The following is a 24511-nucleotide window of genomic DNA, read 5'->3' on the forward strand; positions in this document are numbered from 1 at the left end:
ATCCTTGTGCTCCTAACAGATGAAAAGCCTTTTTTTTTTTTGACATTGAGAAGAATTTTACAGAATTTAGATTCATTGAAGCATATAAAGGAACTAAGAGTCTGAAAGAAAACCAACCACGAAGTCCTGACAACCTGAAATTTTCAGAGATCTCTGACTGTATTTGGATAACAGTGGTTTCTCTTCATCCTCAGAAAAACTGTTAGAACCCACACTTGAAAGCAAAATGAGACTGAAAAGTCCACAACACCAGGTTCTAATAAAATGCAAGATATCAGACACAGAAAGCTCAATGAAGTCCTTATGATAAAATACGCAGCATCAGAAGAGTTCAGCAAAAATGGGTTTGTAGTTTCCTGAATCTTTACAAGGCTAAAGAAAATATATGGAGTCTATATCCAAAAGAAGCAGCATTTATTACTTTAACCAAAGAACTACTTCAAAACAACGGAAAATCATATTTCGAAATTGTTAATTATTTAGATAATTGAGCTTTCATAATTCAGAAAAGAGAACAATACCTTTGATATTCTTTATACAACAAGCCTTGCTGATGACGAATTACTGCAAATTTTCGCTTATAGTCCTCTACTGCATCTTCTAACTGTTTAAGCAACTTTTCTTTGTTTTCCAGTTCCTTTTGATTTCCAAGTAAAAAAAAAAATTATTAATATAGGTTTTAAACATTACATTATTAATTTGATCAAAATGCCAGTCCTTTGTGTTTTCATGATAGATGCCTCCATCATGAACAATGTGAACTAAAGATATAAAATGTGTATTTTTTTTAGGAGCAACAGATGAAAAACCATGAGCTCTGGTATTCCAATAATAGGTGTAAAATAGTGCACAACTGCACTGTGGGTTACAGCCCTCAAAGTTAAAAACACCATGACCTCTTGCTAGCCCATAAATAATACTAGCTGCATGTCTAACTGGAAAACAACATTTTTTTCCTCATGCTCCCAAATACTCTCCTAACTTATGAGCATATAGAGTTGAAAAAATATTCTCTAATGCAAAAAAAGTGATCAGAGACAGAAAAAAAAAAAAAAAAAATAGAAAGAAAACTTTTTTTTAACTTCTACTCTGAACGAGTCAATTCTTCATGACAATGTACCTGTCTGCTCTGCTTCCCACGGAAATCACTGGCTTCTGTTTCAATGAATTTATGCCTCTTTTTAAAATTGTTGCTTTGGCAAATAATGGAATGAAAATTCATATGGCAAATTAGTAGAGACCTTTGCCCTATAGGGAAAAACTGTTCAAGTGGGATTTGCACATGCAGATTCAGATGTGGAATTCAGAGAGCAGTAAGAGATAATTTCTCATATAAAAAGTGAAACTGCAGAAGTAGAAGGAAGAGTGTAAATATTTACATCCACATTCAGATTTTAACCAAAAAATCTGATTTGCTGTCAAATATTTAAAAAGCTTACTGGATGTTAGAACATCAAAATAATTTTGAAGAGTTCTTTCATGTCCGTACACGACATGGTGTTAGATTTTGGAGGAATTAGCTACATTATAAATACTCTTGATATCAAGGAATATATGGGTTATTTACCTGTATAAGACGTATTAAATACTGGTTCAGAGAATTAATCGTATTAACACTTGAAGGAATCATTCCTTCTGGAAGATTTACTGTTTGGAAGACAATATTGGGACCTTCTGACTGATGCAGTAAGCAAATCTCATTTTTCAGTTGTGCAATCTAAAAAAAGGATACAAAAACATAAAGTAGCTCTTGCTATTCAACTAGAAAAATGGAAAATATATGGCTTCCTTGTGTTATTAGCTACTTTTCACTTTTATTCTAAAGCTTTCCAAAGCATCTAAAATAAGCTTTTGAAAATTCTGTGATTCCATAAATCATTAAATGCATAATATCTTTACCCAAATTTATCAAATAACTCCAGCAATCAGGGCAACTAAAAATATCACCACAGGTTTATTTGAAATTGTTTAAAACACAGTGTATTTCTGCTCCTTTAATAAGATTAAGTTTTATTGCAGTGGTTATTCGACAGCTTATTCTAAAATCTTCACCTTTTCATTTAACTTAAAAGCTCTCTGGTTCTCTAATAGTACATAAAACACTATTCTACAGTATTAGATCCTAGCAAATCTTTTTGCATCACTAAAGCTATTATAAAAGACAAATTTAAATCTGGCTTCTTTTAAGATAATATCACATTCCTCATTCCTTTCCTGGAAGAAGTATTCCACAGAATGAATTGTACAACTTAAAACAAGATACAGGATTTTAAAGAATGATTCATTATATCAAACACTTATTTTCTGTTATTTATTTATAAGTAACAGATGCAAGACTCCTGACTTTTTTAAAGAAATAGATCTGTGAGCTTTTCTGGGCACAGTACTCCCCCAAAAGAGAGGCACATGTGGTGTTTAACATGATAGAATATTCCAAGGATGAAGTAACGTTAAGAAGAGCAAGATCTGAACTTAAAATGCATGAATTGATAGCTCCAATATATAAATTTCAGTAAGATTTGTATAATTACATTGTTTACATAAGCTAAATTCAGCATCTTATAGATTGTGTGGTTCTAAATTATCAGAACAGCCACTTTTGAAGTACAATATAAATTATATAAAATAAAATATTTACCTTTTCATTTGCATTTGCCAACTGATTAGACAAACTTGTTGCCTCCTTCTGAGTCTCTTTTAGCTCCTGCCTTAATTCCTCATTTCGTCCTGTAAGTTGGTCAACCTGAGCTTTCAAGTGCACACCAGCATCAAAGATTCCCTCTGAATTCTTTGACTCCATTGCCTAGTGCAGTAAACGTTTAATTAACAGAACATAGGAAAAGTGAAGAAAAGCTTTAACGTTTTCATAATAAACTGGAGCCCTCAAGTTTAGACTACATGAAATTAGAAAAAAGCATGACATTTTAACATTCTAAAATCTACTTATCAGTTCCCTGATGTTATATTTGCCATATACTGTGATTTAAATGGTTAAACTTCCCTGTAAAAAACATAATTTTTGGAAATATGTTTGAATAAAGAATTTTTAAAAAACATTTCTTGCAGTACCCATAGCGATAAAAGAAATGCAAAGCATTACCTAGGCTTTATCACTGGCACAATAAATTTGACATCAGATAGTTTTATGCTATCCAGCTGAAGTTAGGATTTCTTTTTAAGTCTTATTGGCTGTTTCTCCTTTATATTTCTAATTTATATTGTTATAGAGGAATCACACTCTATACTCCTAATTGCAACTATGAAAGAATATATACAAGGAAACTACTATTAAATTATACAATAACCCAGTAACTGAGGAGGAAAAGAATACCCCGTAAATTCCATAAAGCTAAATAATACTTTAGAAAGCAAACTTACATGAACTAAACGATCCAGACTAGGGATTACTAAGGCTGTTTCTCCTCCCTTCATACTAGAATCCTTCTGCATTTCCTTGACAGCCTGCAGTATTTCCTTCATTCCTTGTTCAAGTTGCTTATTCTCTTCTGATAACTCTTTTACTATATTAAAAGTTGTAAATGTGTTTAAAAGCACAGGAAAAATGAGTTAAGGTTTCCTAGGACACTTCATCATGATACTTGTTGATTTGATAAATTAAAAGAATGTTCATATTGTACATAGAAATAACCAATTAGGAAATTAAAAGCAGAGCTGCTAGGAATATCTGAACAGTATATTTTACTGGTGAAACATTAACACAGTAATAATCAAATACGTCACAGGAACACAACTGACTTTATTGAACTTTCCAGTCTTCAATGTTTCCTTCCACTTTTCAAACTTCTTTAGTAGCCTATCAGACTTCCAAAAATCCAGAAACATGTCTATTTTGGAAATGTTTGGGTGTAACAATGGAGTACATTGGAATTGCCTAAATTCCTTCTGCAGATTGAGAAAAATGGACATTTAAATTATGTGGCTATCAAAGACACTCAAGAAATACAATTTTCCTGCCACCAGTAGTTTCTCAATGGAATTCCAGTTTCTAGCACAGAGCAAGAAGTCTGAAAACTTGAATAAAACACAATAAACCTTCCAGGACATTCTCTGCATCCAAACAATATGTCTAAATGTCATGAAGACCAGCAGTGAACTGCAAAATCTGTTTCACCAAGTGTATTTTGAAAAGTCAAAAAGAATTTCAAGAATTCACATTCTCTGGGAAAAAACTAGGATTCTTGCCCAGAGAAATTTGCATTATTTTTACTTCTGAGTTTGCAAGGGGTACACTTCAGCTAACATACATATATAAGTAAGCAGCAAGTTTGTTTAATTTCCCAATGTCTTTCAATTGTCTTTGAGCCATGAAAGCTCTACAATTACACAAGTAAATTCTGGGATTATTCACAGGTTTAAAACCCTTATTAGGTCTGAATCAAGAAGGAAAAACATAAGAGAGCCCATTTTAATGAATTTAGTATGGATAAACTATGTGTCATATACTATCACTAATTTAGCAACACTATATATATATATATATATATATATATATATATATACATACTAAGACATACACGAATATAAACACAAACATTTTTTTAAAAGCCAGAAATTTATGGTCAAAATTATAGAAAAAGAACAACTAAATAAGCAAAGTATCTACCAGTACCTGATAATATTCCCTAGTTCTAAACCAGGTTGCAACTTACATTTAGATTGAAATCTGGCTATTACAGTCCTGTTCTTCTCCAAATCTCTCTCTCTCTCACTTAATTCAGTTGCAAGATATTCATTCTAAAAGAAAAACAAACAAATTCTCAAAAACTGTAATTTAGGAATTTTAGTATTAGAAGTTTCATTAAGACTGCGGTTAAATAAGAATAACTGCTTGAAAATACTGTTAATCTATATCTGCTCTATAGTGAAATTACATAGTATGCAAACCATATAGGTACTATATAAAAAGCAACAATCAAAGAAATAGGCTCATCTTCACAGCAATAAAATTAGCAGGAAAAAATTATTTAAGCCATAAATAAGCTTTACATAAAATATTTATCCTGTTTAATTGTTTGTTGGTTTTTTTTACAAGCTTCTGCTGCCTGCACTGCCTGGTTTCTGTAATTCTTTTTAACTATTTAGCACACTCTTAGCCAACAAATCTCTGGGTATCTGTTCATTCTAAAAAAACTCAGCAGTGAGTTATTAGCATAGGATTCTACCTCCATTTACACAAACATTTAACAAAAAAACAAACAACCCAACACTTTTTTTCTACTGAAAATGCAATTAGGAGGCATTATTAATTTCATGGCTTGGTTGATGCTATTTGAAAAGAAACCACATCAGCAAAGCATAGTACTATAGCATGGAAAACCTGTACAGCTGAAAAAAGTCTGATGAATACAGATATATACTTTCCACTGATCAGTCACACAGTTCAACAGCCTCAACAGGAATAGCATCAGTTTCAAAATATTTTGTTAAAGGTAGGAAAGACCTTCTGTTTAATTTATGCATTGAAAACAGGTTTCCTCATCACATTATTAGATGGTTTCCCTCAGACCAAAAATACACAGAATCTAGTTTTAGCAATTTAATTTTAGTTCCAGACTTTTTCAAATTTGGAGTATGCATTCATGAAAGTTTGCCAGTCCATATACGGATTTCTTGCCTGAAACGGCAATAGAAATGGATTCACTGGAAGAATGACACAAGGAGTATCCCCATGTAACACTCTCTGGCCATAGGGAAACATGTATTCTTGGGTCATGCAGCAGTTGGAATAGCGGTATGGTACAGACCAAAAGTCTATGAGACTGTGTCATTTGTAGCTGTGGTGATATGAAAATACTAAGAGCTTCAGAATTACACTTGTGATTAATTAGGCACCACTCTATCATATGTTTTGAACCTAAATGAACCAAAAAAGTATTTCTAATTTTTTTCCAAGTGACCTGAATTCTCATGTATGCCAGAAGTTCTTCTAGGTAGATTTCCAATGGCCTTACTGTTTTCAGTTATATTTTTCTCTGACTTCAGATGTTCAGCTGGGCTTACTCTATCTGCAAGTCTGTTTCATACTTCCACTTCACATGAGCTGCTAGGCTGTATTATACAATTTTCACTAGTCTTCTAAAAATAATACAAATTATTCATGTTTGGATTTTTAAAAGCAGTTAATAAAAGCAGCTTAATAAAGACTTGAATAGACATTTACAAAATAGTGGGGGGGTATAATTTTTGAAAGAGAAATACAATAAATGTTCATGAACCTGCTTTATGGACCTACCTTTGCTTTTATTTCAGCAATGTCATGTCTGGTCAAGAAATCCAACTTCCTCTTACTCATTACCTTCTCTTCAGTAAAGCTATCAGTCATCTGCATATCGTCAGCATCCAATTCTAATTGCAAGGAGATGTACAAGTAATAAATTATTATGAAAATTTAACTGGTCTCCAAGCAAAGGATTATATTAAATTTATTATATCTGAGTTCTAGTTTTATATCTGCAAAGTAAGAAGCTGTAAACCTTTCTATCTGAACACATTATGCTACCCTGAGCAGCACAGAATTGAAATTTTAGGATTTTTGTAACACATATGTTAAGTACATTACTGGAAATTCTGCAGAGATCATCCTGCATCCAAGAACTGCAAGGCAATGACACAAGTCTCAGCGACACATTACAAGTCATCATAACTCAAGAAAATACTGGGCTGTAAGACTAGGAAATCTAAAACCACTCACCTCTTCCTACAGATTCAACAAAATGCATTTATCCTTTTACTTTACACAAATAAGTAAATATAAAATAGCTACATTAATAAGTGCAGATAGCATGTTTTTGAAAGGACAATTTATAATAAAAAATCCTACCTATTGTTGCAACTCTTCTTCCTTTTTCCTGAGCCAACTTACGAATTTGTTTTTTCAGTTCAATTCTTTCCTCTTCCAGCCTTTCAATCTGCACATTATTATTCACAGCTTAGTATTCCACTTTGTTCAAATGCATTTTTATTACACAGCTCTTATGCAAAAATAAGATTTATCACTTACCTCTTGCAAAAGAATCTGGTTTTCAGCTCTATATTGCTGCTGCTTCAGCGCTTTGCTGTTTCTGAACTCACTTAAATCAATCATTGTCTTTGGCTCAAGACCTAAAACACAGTATATGATATACAGTTATTCATTATGGAGGAACATTAATGTTAGTTAATGCAGTTAATTTAAATAAGAATATAATTTGACAAGTAGAATTAAGAAAATAATTTGCTCATAGTTGAACATATTTCAACTATCTATAAAAATATGTAGCTATCCAGATAACATATGCACACATACTCCATGTAATAACAACAGAAGAAAGCTTAATTTTACTTCAGTTACTCAGTACCCAAAATGCAATAAATTGTCACTTAAAATTAACTTTATTTACATTTAAATTATTCTATTTAAAAATAAGTCTGTCTGAAGTTTTCTTCGTGTTTTTCCATCTAGCATTACAACTTCAGTATGTTATGGTTTCCAAATACCATATGATGAAGTTTATTAAGCAGTGTGTGGTCAAAGAGGAATCAAAACCAAAAACCAGTAGAGAACCTACTATCTTCAGTAAGAGAAACCTGTAAGCCATGTTTACTCGTGCAGTTTGTCCTAATTAAAACTACTTGCAAATACTAGGAGAATATACCTAATTATTTCCAGTGACTTGGTATAGTAAAATCCATTATAAAATCTTATTTTAATTCTTACACAACACATAATTGAAAATGTACTGGATGCAGCATACCTAAGCGCTCTCTGAGTTCTTCATTTTCATCAAGTAAGTCATTTATTTTAAGTTCAAGTTTATTGATTTCCTTAATTAATGGTTCAATCTCATGTTCTCGTATTTTGACTTGCTTTTTTAAATCTTTGATTTCAGCAACAGCTTCTTCCAAACCATATATTCCCTGTAAAAACCCCAAATGGGAAGTAAAAAAAAAACAACCAATGGAAGACTTACTAAAATAAATCATGAAACTTTCTTTTGTGATTACAAAGATAAGAAAAAATATTTTTCAACCTGTATCACTCCTTTGTACTACGCTTATTGAAAAAATTTACTGAATAAAAAGCAGATCCCACATATCTGATTACAGAGGAGTCTGCACATTTTAAGTGAGCCCTGTTACTACATGATTCTTTGAAGAACTGGGAAGGGAAGGACAAAATGATCTCCTAAACATATTATTAAAGACCCTGTCCACTCTGAGTTTACCAGTTCATAGTCTCTCATTCGTTTCAAAGTCTCAACAAGCTCTTTGTCCTTTTCTCTGGCATCTGCTTCTGCTAATTCTGCTGATTTCTCAGCCTCCATAGTTCTCTGTTCCAGTCTTTTTAACTTTTCTTGTATATCCTCACTGTGATTCTGCTGAGCAAGAGATGAGTGACCTAGAAAGAAAAATTTTGGTATGTTTACAATTCATCTAGGAATTCTTGCTATCTGCCTTTAAGCAAGACAGAAACACTTCAGAAAACATTAGAAAGGACATCTTCATTTTCTGCTCTTTTTAATTGGGGAAGTACAAGAAACTACATATGAAAGGTTGGTTTTGTTTCCCTTCGTTGTTCCTTCTAACAATATTTATCATAAGCAAGCACATGTAAGGGACATTGGAATTTATCCTGAATTGCATGCTATTACTTATTTTCAATTCCTGCTGGAGCTGAGATCATATTTGTTATGCTATAACTTTTACAGATCAGGTATAGTTTTATTACCCATAAAACCCACTGAGATAGTGTGGATAAATTCTTTATGAAAGTTTAATAACAAAAATGAAGAAAAAAATTAGATACTAAAATTATTCAAATAATGCAATTATTTTTTTCTATGTATTTCTTGAGAATAAAGAATGCACAATAAATTTGTGGTCTCTTATTTTCCTTTCCATAGACATTAATACAAAATAGTCATGTTACCTGTATCTTTTTGGAGATCATTTTTTAATTTCTCAATAACGAATGCATTTTTTTCCATTTCTTTGGTGTACTGTTCAACTTGCTCAGTAAGCAATCTTATCTGAGCATCTCGCTCTTGCACACCCTACAATGAGAAAAAACAGAAACTCAATTAAAGGATCCCTCTTTACTGACAGGCAAACTACCAGTACAGAACACCACACAGAAAATGAAGAAATTACACATAGCTAATACAAAGCAATTTGTAGAACATCAAATATACTGTACTTACAACAGAGAGTTCAGATATTATCTAGAAGTTTGGTATATAAACGCAAAGCAGGAAAAATAAAAGAAAAAGTAAAAATAAAGCATTCACACAGAAAAAAAAAGCACTGTAGTACAACAATTTTAAATGGAAACAAGACTCTCAGATTTTGTTAATGTTAGATGAAAAGTTTCAGATGATACAGGTTCTTTACAGTTTCATCAGCAAACAAATGCCCTTGGGAACTGAGAGATACAAGTTCAAGACTGTGAGAACTAACAATCCATCATACACAACACCTGAATTGCAGACTGCCTGTCAGCAAGTAATCTAACTTTTAAAAACTGATCACACGTTGTTTCACATGTATATATACCTTCATATACATACAGACTGTGAAAGTGACTTCTATTCATATTACACTGTTTCTGTGCTTGTATATGAACTTTAGAAACAACACAGAAAGTGCAATGTTATTTTTTTCTGTCATGAATAAAAGAAGTGGAGACAGATAAAAAAGAGACTTGATAAAAAGTTATAGGCAGTTATAATAACAAAAATGTACAAATCTCAAGACTGCTGTCCATTCTTTATACTAGTGTTCTGAAAAAGAAAATCTAAAGCTTTCTTAAAGGACAAATAACCACATTTCAAATCTAAAGGTACAGCAAAGTTTTAAGGAGCTGAATGAAGTCTTTTGAAGTATAAACATACACTGAATGATAGCAAGCTCAGTCCATTTGAGTAAAAACACAGAGCAGTGCCTTGATTTATTTTTTAAGTGTCTTTTTATAAAACATGTTTATTTCCACAAAATGTTTTGGAATGTCACGCTAGTGATGGTCACCTAAAAAAGCAACCTCTACAGCCATTCTAGTCAGCTAAAACCAAACTCTACAACTGCTTATCCAGGTTACTTTCTGCTGCCTTGCTCTTCTGATCATCTAAGGCTGACTTGTAATTTAGGTTTCTTTATCTTGAGAAGTTACCTTTGGAATACTGAATAAATATATCTCACTATATCGCTGAGGCCACAAGAACCCAAAACGTAACACAAGTGTCATTAGATATTTATTTTAAAAACTTGAAGCAAGGAAGGAAATTATCCTGGAATCATAGTGTGCACTACCCATAATGAATATTTCAAGGTTCCTAATAAGCCGTGTTATTTCGGGGTTTTATATGGTTTTCAAGACAGTGAGAGACTATCTTGAAAGTCTTTCAAGACTTTCAGAATCACAAAGAACTATGTAATTTTGCATTAATGTGAGAAAGACTCATATTCATCTAGCCCTATCACAGACTGAACCACAGATTTAACAGTATGGCATCAGATCATGGTATTACACAATACTCTGAGTTGGAAGGGACCTGCAAGGATCATCGAGTCCAGCTCTTAAGTAAATGGCCCATACACAGATCAAACACACAACCTTGGTGTTATTAGCACCATGTTCTAACCAATGGAGCTAATCTCAGCATATGAGATGAACACAGAAAACTAAGCAACAGTTAAGACTCTTCCTTAACTAGCAAATTTAGGACAGAAACTAACCTATATTTTAGGAATATCACATAATAGTTAAAAAAGATAAATATGAAAGTAACAGAACCAACTACCAAGAGTTCAGTTCATACACACACACCTACAGAGAAGTTTCCTTTGTACATTGCCTATTAAGCTAACTCTGCAGTGGAATGAATCGACCTATCTCAGAATTCTCAAACATAAACAATCCATGTTTTGGTATTTCCAAATTATGAAAGACTAAATATATTTTTGATATTTGCATGTTTAGTGAATGGTGATTTCTATGTGTGCAGTTTCTCACATGGACTATACCTGTTGAAGGGCCAGTACGCTGTTTCTGTCAACATCAAGTTGAACCATTTTCATTTTCTCTTCTAAGTTAAACAACATTTGCTGATACTCTAGGATTTCATCATCTTTTGAAGCTAAGATTTTCTGAAAAGAAGATAAAATACCATCAGAACCCTTGAGTTAATTCCTAAAAACCATAAAGAGAAGTATTAAAAAGTACCTTCCATTCTTCAACTTTTGCATTTACTGCTGCCATGAGTGGATCGTCTTCCTCATTCTTTGCTTTCAGCTGGTCTGAAAGGTCCTGAACCTAGACATGACATTTGGATGAACATCTTATCACAAAAATGTTTGGGCTTAACCACTGTATGTGTACAAACACACTACATCAAGCATATAAAATTTAACAGATTAGCATTAAAGCAGCAAGGGAATGACTCTGAAGAACAGTGTATGACTAACATTTTGTACAACAAAATTTTTGTGATCTTTTGTGTTTTAAAATATGCATCAGATTCAAAGATCACACTACTTTTAAAGAGCATTATTTCAGAGGAGTGGGTGTTTTTAACTGGATGGATTGACTGTTAAGCTAAAATATAAAAATATAGTATAAACCTAAAACAAATACATTAATTAATGAGTCAGCTCTTACTTGAAATTTGTACTGATCTTTCTCTTTTCGTAACTGATCCATAATAATGTCAGATTGTTGCACAATTAGTTTCATTTTGTTATATTCATCAGTCATCTTCTCCATTTCTTGAACTGATTCCTCAAGATTTTTCCTCATTTCTTGGTTTTGAATATCTAACTTCTCGTTAGCTTCAGTCAAGTTCTGAAAAATTAAAGAAAAAGCTGCTTTTAGAAAGTGTCCATCTTAATACCTGAATGAGAACTCGAAAGTCTTACATGAAACTAGCACAGAAGAGAGTATTTCATCTCCAGGTCATCAATTTCAACAAATCCTAACAGAAAATAAAAGACACATCTCCCCTTGTCAGTGACTGCATTACCTCTGCCAGATTCATAGATGCAGAGTATATAAATAATAGAACCCAACTACTTTACGAATTCCCTTACTCCATGTGACTCCATTTGTAAACTGACATAGTGTTATGAAAAACACTTTTGTCAGTAAAAGTCTAATAGATGCTCAATAGCATGCATAGATTTTTACCTGAATTTCATCCAAATACTGGACAAGCTCAGAGCTTCTTTTGGACAACTGTGATCTGTAATCAGAGTCCTGTCCTCTTCGTAATGGAATTGTTTCTTTTTGAGAATCTATTTGCCTCTGATAGTCAACTACATCCTGACGTAATTGTTCATTCTGCATGAAAAGTAATCCAAACTTAATGCTATTTCTAAGAGTTGAAGACAAAGTCATTGCATTTCTAGCAAGCTAACACAAAGAGCTAAGACATTCAAAACCCATCCAAATTCCTACAGTCTGCTTTTAAAAAGACTTAGAAGCCTCACCTTTTTCTTTATGCGCTTTTTCTTCATATTAAAAAGGAGAAAACAAGACCAAGAGAACAAAGCACGAAAAATATTAGAAACCAGCTTTGCTTTAGGAAGACTAAATATTAATCAACATAAAGACAAAATAAAATGGCTTTCTATATACCTGTGCATGCCTATACATACCTACACACACATATGTAAAAGAGTATTTTGACAAGTGATTCCCAAGGTTTTACGCCAGGACAATAATTAAACAAATCTACTTGGCAACAGTATTTAGGAAAAATACTAAAAATTCAAAACATGAAATCCAGACCAAATTAACGCACAGGAGAACTACGCAAATTCGAATGTAGACACCTCCTAACCTCAATTACCTAAGTTTCATTAGAGAACACATAGTACATAAATTTCTCTTTCTACCAGTAACTAAGAAATGTCCTAAAACAGAATTAAACATCATGCCACACCAAAACTTATAAATACAGAAAGACAGTAATATACTACAAATAAAGTTAAAAATACAGTAAATTGGCACTAATTTTTTGCTAACCTCTCTCCTGAATCTGATGTTTTCATTTTCGGCATCTTCAATTCGAAGAGCAAGCTACAACAAGATAGAAAACCTTTACATGTATCATTAAACACTACAAAATACTCCAGAAATAAAAAAGAAAATGAATGCACAGCAGTCTTATTTCATCAGTGTTTTTTTCTTAATTTCAGAGGCTCTTTTCAGAACATCAACTTTACAAAACATTTGACAGAACAGCTTTTAGAGATGTTAAGCTGAAGTCCTTCTTACCTGTTCATTCACTTTCTTCTCTTTTTCGAGTTCTTCTTCTACATCTGCTAATTGTCTCTCTTTTTGTTCTAATTGTTTTTCCAGTTGGCGTATCTCATCACGCAAAAAACGAGTATCACGACCACCAGCAGATCTTTGTGCCTTCTTATGAGTATTAAAATAACATTATAAATACAGTACAGATATTCAAAACAGAAAAAAAAATAAAAAACAAAGCAGATGGTAAGACTACAATAAACAGGATTTATTCAAGTATAAAAAAAAAAAATTAATTACTCACACAATAGTGGTGAATATTAAAAAACCCATTAATAGCATTTGCTGAAGTATAGGGCTATTTCATTTATTTAAAAGATTAAAATACTAGTCTAAAAAAACTCACTTAAAAACCTCACCAAAGAGCACTCTATAAACTAATAAAATTTTAAAACATACCTCTAATTCATTTTGAAGTTTCATCATCTTTGTTTTAAAATTATTTTCTGTTAAGATAGAACAGATAAAGTGAATTACTCAACAAGGTAGAAAGCACATAAAACAACAATAGTTAACGTTAGTCTTTAAAAACCTGGCTTCACTGAAGAAATTGATTTCAGATCAGTTGGTATTTTGTCCAGTTCCCTAAACTTAAAGAAAAAGCCAAAAAAAAAACAAAAACAAAAACAAAAAAACAAACCCCAAACAAACAAACAAACCACAAACCCCTAAAACAAACAAAAAAACCCCACAGAAAACAACAACAACAATACTAAAAAATACATTTAACAAATCATTTAGGAATAGCATATTAAAGCTTGTTTACCACATTTGGCTTGCTCTTCCCCAGCTTTTTCAACTTCTTCTAGTGCCAGCTCTACCTCTTGAGTTTTCATCTGAGAAAAGGAGTACAGGAAGCAAAGAAAAAATGTTTACTGCTAATATAAATTAAAATTGTTCTGTACATCCCATGTTTAAAATGATGACAATATTTACAAAAGAATATAGACTTTCTCTCTTTAAACAAATCAAATTATTCCCATTTTTCCTTATGCAGACAATTAAGAAGTTCAGATTGTTAAAAGTATCTTCTTTAGTAATTTATTCTACAGGGACACCCAAACATTCAAAACATTTATACTGCTGAGAATTAAAAACAGTAAAACAGCCTCTCTAAAACCAATGTGCTAGCCTAAACTGCTGTTATTTCTTCCTTTCAGTACATTTATGAATAAATACAAGAACTTATGACAGATTTATAGGATCAGTTTTAGAATGGTGGTGTTTCTTCATTCATGATGATAATTTTATTTGCTCTAAAACTTCAATGTCCCACAAAAAGTTCTATTAAATTAAAATCATTACCAATAACTTACAACATCTAACCAATTTTTGAGGAATTTGTTTGCATTTTCTATCTATATTAGTCCAATTCGCTTCACTTCCCACTACTAAATGTCTACAGCTACATGCAGGTACTCTGGTGCTAGCACACATTTAGCATATAAATTATCTTAGAATAACCAGTGATTTGAGGGGAAAAAAAAAAGAATAATGATGCTCTCATTTAAACAAAAAAATAATCAAATGCATCTGCAGAATTGTAGAAATTGAGGATTAATACAAACCTTCAATAGAGACTGAGTAATTTTAAAAAGGTGTATCAGTTTTTCTGGAGTTTCAGTTTTTAAGTCTTTCCCATCAACCTAAGGAAAGAGACAACAGTGGTTTTATACTAATGTCTATGAAATCCACAAAATAAGTCTTTCATGTATGCGAAGGACCCGAGACAATTTAGAGAACCCTTATGTTCCCTTTTCCTCTTGAGTACCTTGGACATGGTCTCCAGCAATCTGTCTGCTAGTTCCTCTTGACGAGGTAGACTATCTGGATCAACTTTCATAAGTTTCTTCCAATCTAAAATAGGTGCCATACTGAATTTATGATTTTTTTTGCCTGAAACAAAAATAAGAGTTATCAAGTTTTATCAGAGCCAATCAATTGTAGGTCAAATGATTAAATGCAGGCTAGCCACTGAATCACACAAGACGATTCTAATAATTGTATCTATTTGTAACACTGATTAACACTCCCTTCACATTTTGATCTACTGCAAACTAGAAGGGTATAGTAAAACTTTTTTTTCTTTAAGTTAAAAATTACACCATGCATATTCAAAGAATTTTTGACACTAACAGTGAAGATCAGGACACCTGTGAAACCCATATTTTAACTTTAATATCCTTATTTTCTTCCCCATTTCTCAGTGTAGTATTTTTATGCTAATGAACAAACACAACTGGATGCCCCTTGAACCAGCCCTTGTAGAATAAACATCTCCTTACAGTCATAAAAATCATTATTTCTAATATTTAAAACACAACCAACACCACCTTTAGTTTGATACTATGAGCACCCATTTCTTGACACTAATTTATAAGATATTAACTCTTGCAACTAAATATCGGGCGGATTATTAGAATACCTGAATGACAAAGGACATGAATCTACCTGGAAACTGACAAAAATCAGATCAGAAAGTGGTGGAAAGTTTTGTTTTACTGCTTACCTACTGGTTGTTGTGGGCCACGGAGACTTCTCACATGCCTGAAAGCCAATACAGTATCTGAAAAAGGCCGAAGAGATTGAATATCTTGGATTATTCTATCCTCTGGAGCTATCTCTAGCTTTTATGATCAATATTTCAAATGCTAAATTCTGCCAAATTTAAAGCAGAGTATTTTAATCTACTTATTCCCCTAAAATATTTACGTGATATAAATGCTCAAGAAATAATTTTCAATTTTGAAAGAAATAAAACTATCTAGAATAATAAATTATTCAAGAAACTAATGACAGAGTATTCTATTTTATAGAAAAAAAAAAGCTCAATCAGTAACTTTAACTACGCTGAGTATGATATTTTGAGATCTCTTCCGTCATGCACCCTGTTCATCGTTCAGCATGAAAGACTCCAGCAACTGAAAACTCTCTTAGTAAAAGGCTGAAAGCTGAAACCGGTACTACTTTTCCAAAAAATATGCCCAAGCATTCTGAAGAGCTGCAGACCCTTGAAAGCCAGCTATATGCTCAAGGGATTATAAAAATCAACCTTTCCTCATCTTTTCTCAATATGTGAACTAGTCAAGAGCTCTCCAATATTATCTATATTTCTTCAATGTTTGCTAAATATAAAGCGTGCATTAGATATAATCCATGACTTCATAAGGATGACATCATATATACATTTTTGCTTTTCTGCTTTGTTTTATGTGGTAAAGGATAATACTAGAAGAATACTGATCTTGACACTTCTTCAGTTAATTGAATACTACTTGATTTCAATAACATACTTGTTTAAGGATTGGAGTTTTTAAATAGTAATTTTTTCTTAAACAATGAGATGTAGGGCTTACAAATATGAAACACCCAACAATCAAAACTATTCTGAAAGCAAATATACAACCTTATTACTGTCAGTCTTTCCTACCTTCCACCTTTCAAATATCTTTTTCTCTTAACTTACAAAATAATGCCTGAAGAAAATGTCAGTCCTAAAATTTTATCCAAAAGGAGACATATCTGTACATAAACAAAATAATCCAACTTATTAGAGACCATAGTAAGGTATGGGGGCACAACCTACGCATAGAGCATGTTCTACAGTATGTACATACTTAAGGACAAGTGATAATTTATTTAATTGAAAAGTTTTCCACCATAAGATTTAGTTTATCCCTTGCCCTCAATTAAATGTGCATCTTTAGTGGACAGATGATCTGTGTGATGAGACACTGAGATCATGGGTCTACAAAACGTGTGAAATACATATGCATGTGACATTAGTTATCACAAGACTTTCTTGACTTACTCAAGGAATCAAACATAAATAAAAAGGGCAGATGTTGCAAAGTTCAGCACGGGCAGATAGAAAAGGTCTGGTGAGTATGTTCAAGTACAATCAGACCAACAATTCCCATAGTGCCTACAGGAAACCACATAAAGAGGAGGCTAAGGTGACATGAGGACACGTTATCGACAGAATGAAATCAAGCACCAGTAGGCACAGTTGTTCTTTTTCTGCAAAGGTGTGTGTATAATGTCCAGCACAGAGTCATGTACACTTGAGCAAGACCGAATACCAAGAAGTACCACAGTCACAAGGCAGATGTGCTCTGCTAACTCCATTTACTATGGGCAACTCAGATTAAGCTACTTCTGGACTCTCAAATTGCACTACCTGGCCTAGGTCTGCGAAGCACGAGATCTTAATTGCAAAACCCCAACCAAAAGAGGGTCTTTTGCAGGGTTCCAATATTCTCCCAGCTGGTATATTCCAAGCCCCGTCAGTGATTCACTGAGAGCCCGTGATGCCTCCAAGATGCTGCCGAGAGACAGTTTTGCCTCCGTTTCATCCAACTCTGTTGAATGAACAAGTTGCCTTATTCTCGGCCGCCTCCACCACGAGACACAGCAGAGGCATCAGCTGAGCGCAGCCCCGGCGGGACGCGCCTTTCCGGGGCTCCGCACAGGGACTCCGCCCGGGCCCCGCGGCCGCCCCCGCCGCCCCCGCCCGGCTGCTCGCGGCGCTCCCGGGACAGCGCGGGCCGCCCCCGCCGCCGGCAGGTCTGGCTCTCCTTCCTCGAAGCACAGCCCGCCCCTCGGCCTCACCGCTCCCGGGGGATGGCGGTGGCCGCTGCCAGGCGACGCCGTCAGACTCTCCCGCCAGCTCCGCTCCCGTACACCCGGGTACTCATAGGCGCAGGGAAAGTCGGAGCTCCTGCGGTGCCAGGCGGGCGCTGCCCGTCCCGAGGGGCGGGCTGGCAGGCGCGATCCCGCCCGGGCGCGCCGCTCCGCCGGGGCAACGATGCCGAGCACCACCCGCGCACCTGCGCCTACAACTCCCGGCAGGCCTCGGGTCTTCTCCACCCGCCTTCCTCCCAACAGCCTCCGCGGCCCGCAGGGTAGCGGCGGTGCGCATGCGCCGTGGGCTCCGGCGTCAGGAGCGGCTTCAGAGCGTCCCCACGGGCTCAGGTGCGGCCTCAGGTACGACCGGGGCGAGCCGGGCCGGCTGGGTGGCGGAGTAATCGGCTGGGGGCGGCAGGGTGCGCCTGGAGCAGCTGCTGCCCGTGGTGGTCCTTTCTCCGCTGGCTGCGTCTGCCGGGCCGCAGCGGTGCGCCCTCCGCGCCTGCGGTGCGGCTGCGGCCACTCGAGCAGAGTGAGCACGAGCCCGCCCCGGCTCGGCCCCTCCACCGCCCAGCCTGGCCTGCCGTGGTGTGCCTCGCCCCAGGGCTGCGGGCAGCGTGCTCCTTCCTGCCCGGCCGCTGGAGTGCTGCGGGACTGCGCGGGTGCCTTGTGTGGAATAGTGGAGGCCCAGGAGGTGTTCATTCTGCGGAGCGGAATAGTGTACCCGACAGGTAACATCTGTAAACTGCTCCCGTCCATTGGGTACTGGTGACCAGCAGGACAGTCCGAGCTCTGGTAGTGGTCTGATAGCCCAGGAGTTAGGGGTCCTGTGTTTTATTTAAATGGGTGTGAAGGCATCTTTTTGAATAAAAAAGGAAAGCCAGCAACTGTTCGAGGCGGGTTTATATCTTTATATTTGTTCATTCAGTAACTGTGGAGAGCTGAAGGGGGTTTGTTGGTTCGTTTTATTTTTTTTTCTTAATGGAAAGGGGAAGATGATCATGTTATCTTTATGCTTTTGCCTTTTTTCTGGGTTATTCATTGTTTTAATTTTCTTTACTGTTTATTCAATAGTGTTGATATTTAATGAAGGCTGACAAGACGCAAGATGCTTGGCACTCCTTAGAGTTAATGCAACTTTTTCCAGTCACAGCATAGCTCTTAAATCTTAGATTTAAAGGGAAGACTTTTATACCTCATCTAGAGTTAGTTAATTATAGTTGGCCATATTGGCTACAAAAAGCAAACTGTGTAGTTAGGGAAGGGAAAGAGACTAGATTATATTTCACGAATGAGTAATGTTACTAAAAATAAAATTCATTTTGGTGAAGTGTAGAACAATGATTTCTTAGTAGCTGTGACTTTTATAAGTGGAAGAAATGACACACAAAGAATAATGGTGCCTTGCTACAAAATAAACTTTCAGGAAATGGATCCTGCTGTGATAGAGAAAGTAATCTTAGGATGCATTGCTATAGAAACTTTTTTTTTATCCTCTTCATCAGGTTAACAAACTGTTAAGGCCCGTATGGCTATTTAGTGTGCTCTATTTAATGTGCTTCAGGGGTTTTTAGTGTTCTGTTACACAATCCATAGAAAACACACCATTACATATACTGGTAGTGAAACCATATCTAGGTTCTAATTGCATCTAGTAAGAAGATTGGCGCAAGATTTGGATATGAGGTAGGCCTGGAAACTCCAAAAGTGAAAAAAGAGTAAAAAGAACTGAAGTATTAACCCCACAAAAAATGAGAAGACGCTTAAAATACAGCATGGCTGAAACTGAATGAATTAGTTTTTCTTTTGTTCTGCGTCGCATCTAATCACCTGATGAACTTTGCATAAATGGATCTTCTTTTAGTGGGAATATATGCTTTCCGTGTAGTTCTGGAGCAAAAGTTATTATAGGTCTATGGCGCACAGTTTGACCTGCTCTGATTGACAGGAGAGTGGATTCAGTGTTAAACTGCACCTTTGATAACTGGATGCTATTGCAAAGACCTAGTACAAAAACCGCAATAGGAAGGATCTAATGGAATTTTATTTAAAATACCACAAGAAATCATATACAAACCCAGCATACTAAATAAGGACACCTTAGCAAAGTCTAAAGGCTGTGTTTTCAGCTTATACCTCCCATGTAGCTTTTGGTTGGTTATTCTTTTCAGTTAACAAACATGCAGTTTCTGCTGTTGCATTTCTAGAACACTGAGAGTGGTGATTGGTGTTATTTCAAGGACGTTACTTTTGCATCAGTGTCCAGTAAGGAGGCAAACCATTTTTTATGTAGCTACTCAACATAGAACAAGTATTATTTTGTTACTGTTTGAATGTGGTGAAAAAAAACCCAACCCTAGAAACCTGAAGGTATAACTTGTGAGATTCTGTTAATGATTTAAGTTATACCTTAAAATACAAACTAGACCTGTGTGGTTTGTATTGCAGCTGATTTGTACCAAGTTGCATTGAACAAATTTAAGTTAACCACCAGCTAAATCGTATTTTCATCTCACCCACTTTAAAGTTGTGTAATGTTTTGATCCTTGTTGTACCAAAGTAACCTAAAATGTCCTCTGTTAGTTCAGCTGCTTGATTGCCAGCAAGCTCTCCAGTCATCCCCTTGGGAAAACTTTCACCTGGCCTGCGAGATGTTTTGACTTTGTATCAGAGCTGCCAGTCCTCTTCTGATTGATCCTTCAGAGCCATATTGTTATAAGTTACTAGCGGTAATTTAAGAAAGTTGAGAAAGCAAATGCAGAATAACAAGCCAATTTATTAGTAAGCGGTAAATGAACAATCACGGCTCGCCGGGGGGACTGCTGGAACTTAGGTTCTCACACAGTTCGCCCGCCTTCGACCTCTCAAACTCCCTTTTTGAACCCTGTGGGCTCCTGTTTAGACATGCTCAGTACTTAGATTCTTATTTATACATGGTCCGGGGCATGTGCTCTCCGCACATGCTCAGTTACAAAGTTTCTCCCATACATGTTCTCGGGCAGGGCTCTCTGGCGCCGGTCGGCTGGGGGTTTCTTTGTGGGCTGGGGGCTTTGCGAGGAAGATTTCTCCTTTTTCTTTGTGTTCGGCAGATGACCCCAGCTTGGAATATGTGCATTTAAAAGGTATTCTCCTCCCCTCCCAGGCTTATCACATTCCTTTTGATTTCTTGTTTAGGGGAGCCTCTCCGTGTCTCCAGACTGTCGCTTCGGATGATGTTATCAGGGCCCTGTAAGTTACAGGCTCAGCTGTTTAAAAAATTTAAATTTAGGAGTGCCTCTTGGTTTTCTTCCACCTCTTAGAGTTTTCTGTTGAACTGTAAATATGTTTTAAACAGTTCAGGACCTTCAGTGGTTATCAAAGTTTCTGTCTCTATAATGAATAAATTTCCAGAAATGCCTAACTACTTTTTTAGCAAACAGTCATAACGCGTGTTGTTATTAATGACCTTCAGAGTGTGAAAAGTGCCATTACCCCTTAGAAGGAAAAAATTAAATGTATGTTTTAAGTTTCTGAAGTAAGATAGTAAGATGTGTCTTACTATCTAACTTACTTTTGCAAATATAGTTGCTTCTGTGACGGTCTGTTAATATAAGGTGGCAGATAGCTAATTGTGGAGTGCTAAGTAGCTGTTGCACGTTTAGGGATTGCAGCTCTGTTCTTGCCAAAATACACACTTCCTATGTTTTTCTAAATTGATATAGACAGAAAATGTCTTCTGCACTCGCCAGTTTCCCAACTGAGGATACTTTTAGAACATCATTATGCCTTTTTTTATTTGTGTTGGAGTTTTTCTGTGGAGACTGCTGTATTTTGCAGCACGTGGTGCTGAACCATCTGTAGTGTTATGGATTTAGTAGTGATTGTAGAGAAATATTTTGTTTTCCTACTTTTCTACAAGTGCTTTGGCTTTAGGTTGTTGTTGGTTGTTTTTTTCTGTTGGTGTATTTTTTCAGTTTTGCAGGGTTTTCTTATGTCTTGTTTGTAATTTTTGGAGGAGAAGACTGGATGAACTATTAGAGGGATCTCAAGAAGTTGGAAGAGGAAAACTATATCCCTTACAAGCTGAACTACTTTGAGATTTCCGAATCTCTGTGGTCCTTTCTGCGTAGTCTCTCTGTACAAACACTGAAACACTGCAGTGCAAAATGCAGATTTCTGTGCCAAACAGCTTAAGAAATTTAGACCAACAATTGGGTGTTTTGCACAGCTTGGGTATTTTTTCCACAGTTGGCTCTCATGACTGTGCAGTTTCTGACTCTCAAGGCTTATCTTGCTGTTTAATGTTTTCAACTGTGTATTCCTCATGACATGGTCAGATATTATTGTAAATTAGAACATGCAACAGAGGTCTTTGTAATGAAGTATGTGTCTGTCCTGATTTCATGCAGTCAAAGGGTGGCTCTGTGGCTGTGTACTAGACCATGAACTGGCAGTCATACAACCTAAAGGGTGGTTAAGGTATCTGATGGCCAGCCTTAGAAGCTGTGAAAGTACCAGGTAGGTAAGATGAAAAAATGACTCGAGGGATTGTCAGTCTGTTTACATGTGTAGGACCTTCAGTGGTTATCAAACAGTGATGCAGTTCTCTCTCACAGCAAGTCTGTTAAGAAAGAAGTTGTTAGTCGGTGTTTTACAGGTGTTTATCAACACATCTGTCACTTGGAGTGGTGAAATACTGGCACTTGCGAGACCATACTTGGGTTGATCAACATGTCTGTTGGGTAAGAAGTGGAATGTATCCATTCACTTGAGAAGCCCAATCATACCGAGGCTTCAACAGTCTCTTGCACATCTGTGATTTATGAGATTCTCAGTCTTGTGTACTCCTTGCGTGGTTTCTTATTTTCCAACATCAAAGTGATAACAGATTAGTTGGCATGAGGAGAGTTTTGATTGTGAAGTAACAATTGCTGTTTTCTACTTGAGATTAATGGCAGGCATAGTTTAGTCTGGCTTACCAAGTGCAGATGAGCTTTTATAAGCCTCCCTCTGCTGTGTTTTTTTTTTAGTTTGATGATTGCAGGTTTGAAGCTTGGAGTGTGATGGTGGACCCAGCAGGTTGGAAGTAGTAGTTCTACTACAAAGAGTAGTTGAAGGAGCTAATAAAATTGGTTAAGCTTTTCCTTCTGACAGGAAGCAATACTTGGGAATCAGTCTTAGTTTTTTTGCTAGTTGGGTAGCTTTAGCTGTTTTTGAAATAGTATTGGTAAAGAATTACCACAGTTTCTTTTTGATACGCAGCGCAGTAACTGCAAGGGCTTGATGCTTCAACCAGTACAGTAAATTCATGTTATTAATACCTCAGGTCATCCTGAGCCGAGAGAGAAACATTAGTTTCTTGTCCATGTCCTTTGAAAGAAAGGGAACTAAAAAACTTTGAGTTGAAGTTCAAAAGTTGACTGTCTTTTCATGTATTCCTGTAGTATGCTTTGTTTTCTTTTTTTTTTTTTAAGAAGATTTCTCTGCTGCCAAGAAGACTGTAAATATGTTCAGGTGTAATCTTGGCTTAGTGCTTTAAAGTACTCTGATTGAGCCCATGGCAGAGTCGTTGGAAGTGGATGATCTTTAAGATCCCTTCCAACCCAAACCATTGTATGACTCTATGAAACAGATGTAGCAACATCCTTTAACGTGTTTTTGGAGTTTTTTACTACAAAGGTAAAAAAAGCCCTTCACTGCTATTAGGTGAGTAATATAGAATGGTTTGGTTTGATTCTTCTTAAATTATCTGTGTCCTGGTTTTTAGTTAACTGCACTGGCATCTTGTTTCACATAGATTCCTTCCTGTACCACTACTCCTTTGCCCCCAGTTGTGGTGGGTGATTAATATGCTCTCAGGTCCAGGCTGCAGACCACAACCAAAATCAGTTATCTAGGTGGGATCTCTGTGGCCTGTTCTTAAGAGTTTAAGAAGGGTTTGGGCAATGCTTTCAGGCACATGATGTGATTCTTGGGGTTGGTCTGTGCAGGGCCAGGATTTGAACTCAGTGATCCTCGTGGGTCCCTTCCAACCCTGTATATTCTGTGATAAATCTGAATTTAAAAGAAAAACACAAAACAAACAAACAAAAAAAACACACCAACAAACCAAAGGAAAAAAATATCACCAGGATTTCAGGGTTTAGGGCAAAAAGCAGACTATAGTTTCTGAAGAGCTCATCAGCTTTAATGTGTGAACCCTGATAAACATAAGGCTGGGGTTTTTATGTATTTATGGCTCTGCATTATCTGGCTAATGTTAGCTGCTCTGTGTCCTTACAGATGTTAACCCTCTATAGTTTGGGGGGAAATATTTTTTGTTCAGTCATCTCCTCTTTTTCTCAAAATGAGGTCATTGTTTAACTCTCTGTAGCTTTTCAATATCTTTGGTCCCAGCAATTGGCAGTGATCCATGATGTGTCAACCAGTGGTCAAAAAGAAAGCCTTTGATCTGTAGTTACCTTCTTATTCTTCCAAGGCAGAACAGTATTTTAAAGTGATTCAATGCACAGTAATTTCACTTTTTGATCGGTCCACCCACATAGTATTTTGTAAATAATCATAATATTGCTGATCAGTAATTTCTACGGTTTAGGAAGT

The 24511-nt window shown here is 35.9% G+C and overlaps 2 protein-coding genes across 7 annotated transcripts in view; one reads left to right on the plus strand and one right to left on the minus strand.

The window, feature by feature from the left end:
* Window positions 1-1596: 1596 nt before the first annotated feature.
* LOC114066681 (centrosomal protein of 290 kDa-like) lies at window positions 1597-18027 on the minus strand. Its single transcript, XM_027901551.1, has 21 exons — window positions 17917-18027; window positions 15078-15199; window positions 14875-14952; window positions 14073-14142; window positions 13706-13752; window positions 13271-13414; window positions 13019-13072; window positions 12179-12331; window positions 11654-11836; window positions 11219-11308; window positions 11020-11142; window positions 8930-9053; window positions 8226-8398; window positions 7755-7917; window positions 7022-7122; window positions 6842-6929; window positions 6254-6366; window positions 4671-4755; window positions 3379-3521; window positions 2639-2803; window positions 1597-1647 (listed from the first exon to the last, which is right to left on the minus strand). The coding sequence occupies exons 2-21, from the start codon at window positions 15177-15179 to the stop codon at window positions 1645-1647; spliced, it is 2202 nt and encodes a 733-aa protein (XP_027757352.1). The 5' UTR covers window positions 15180-15199; window positions 17917-18027; the 3' UTR covers window positions 1597-1644.
* Window positions 18028-18231: 204 nt separating this feature from the next.
* TMTC3 (transmembrane and tetratricopeptide repeat containing 3) overlaps window positions 18232-24511 on the plus strand; it is a 47780-nt gene continuing 41500 nt past the window's right edge. For 5 of the 6 annotated variants that reach the window (XR_003573228.1, XR_003573229.1, XM_027901548.1 and 2 more), the window contains exon 1: window positions 18232-18280. The gene's annotated coding sequence lies outside the window, so the exon portion shown is untranslated. Of the gene's footprint in view, window positions 18281-18504; window positions 18664-24511 lie in introns of those variants that run through there. The other variant, XM_027901545.1, reaches the window with a different exon arrangement.

Source organism: Empidonax traillii, unplaced genomic scaffold (genome assembly GCF_003031625.1).
Source record: "Empidonax traillii isolate 1590-97213 ecotype Southwest subspecies unplaced genomic scaffold, ASM303162v1 scaffold797:size354868, whole genome shotgun sequence".
Classification (NCBI taxonomy): domain Eukaryota; kingdom Metazoa; phylum Chordata; class Aves; order Passeriformes; family Tyrannidae; genus Empidonax; species Empidonax traillii.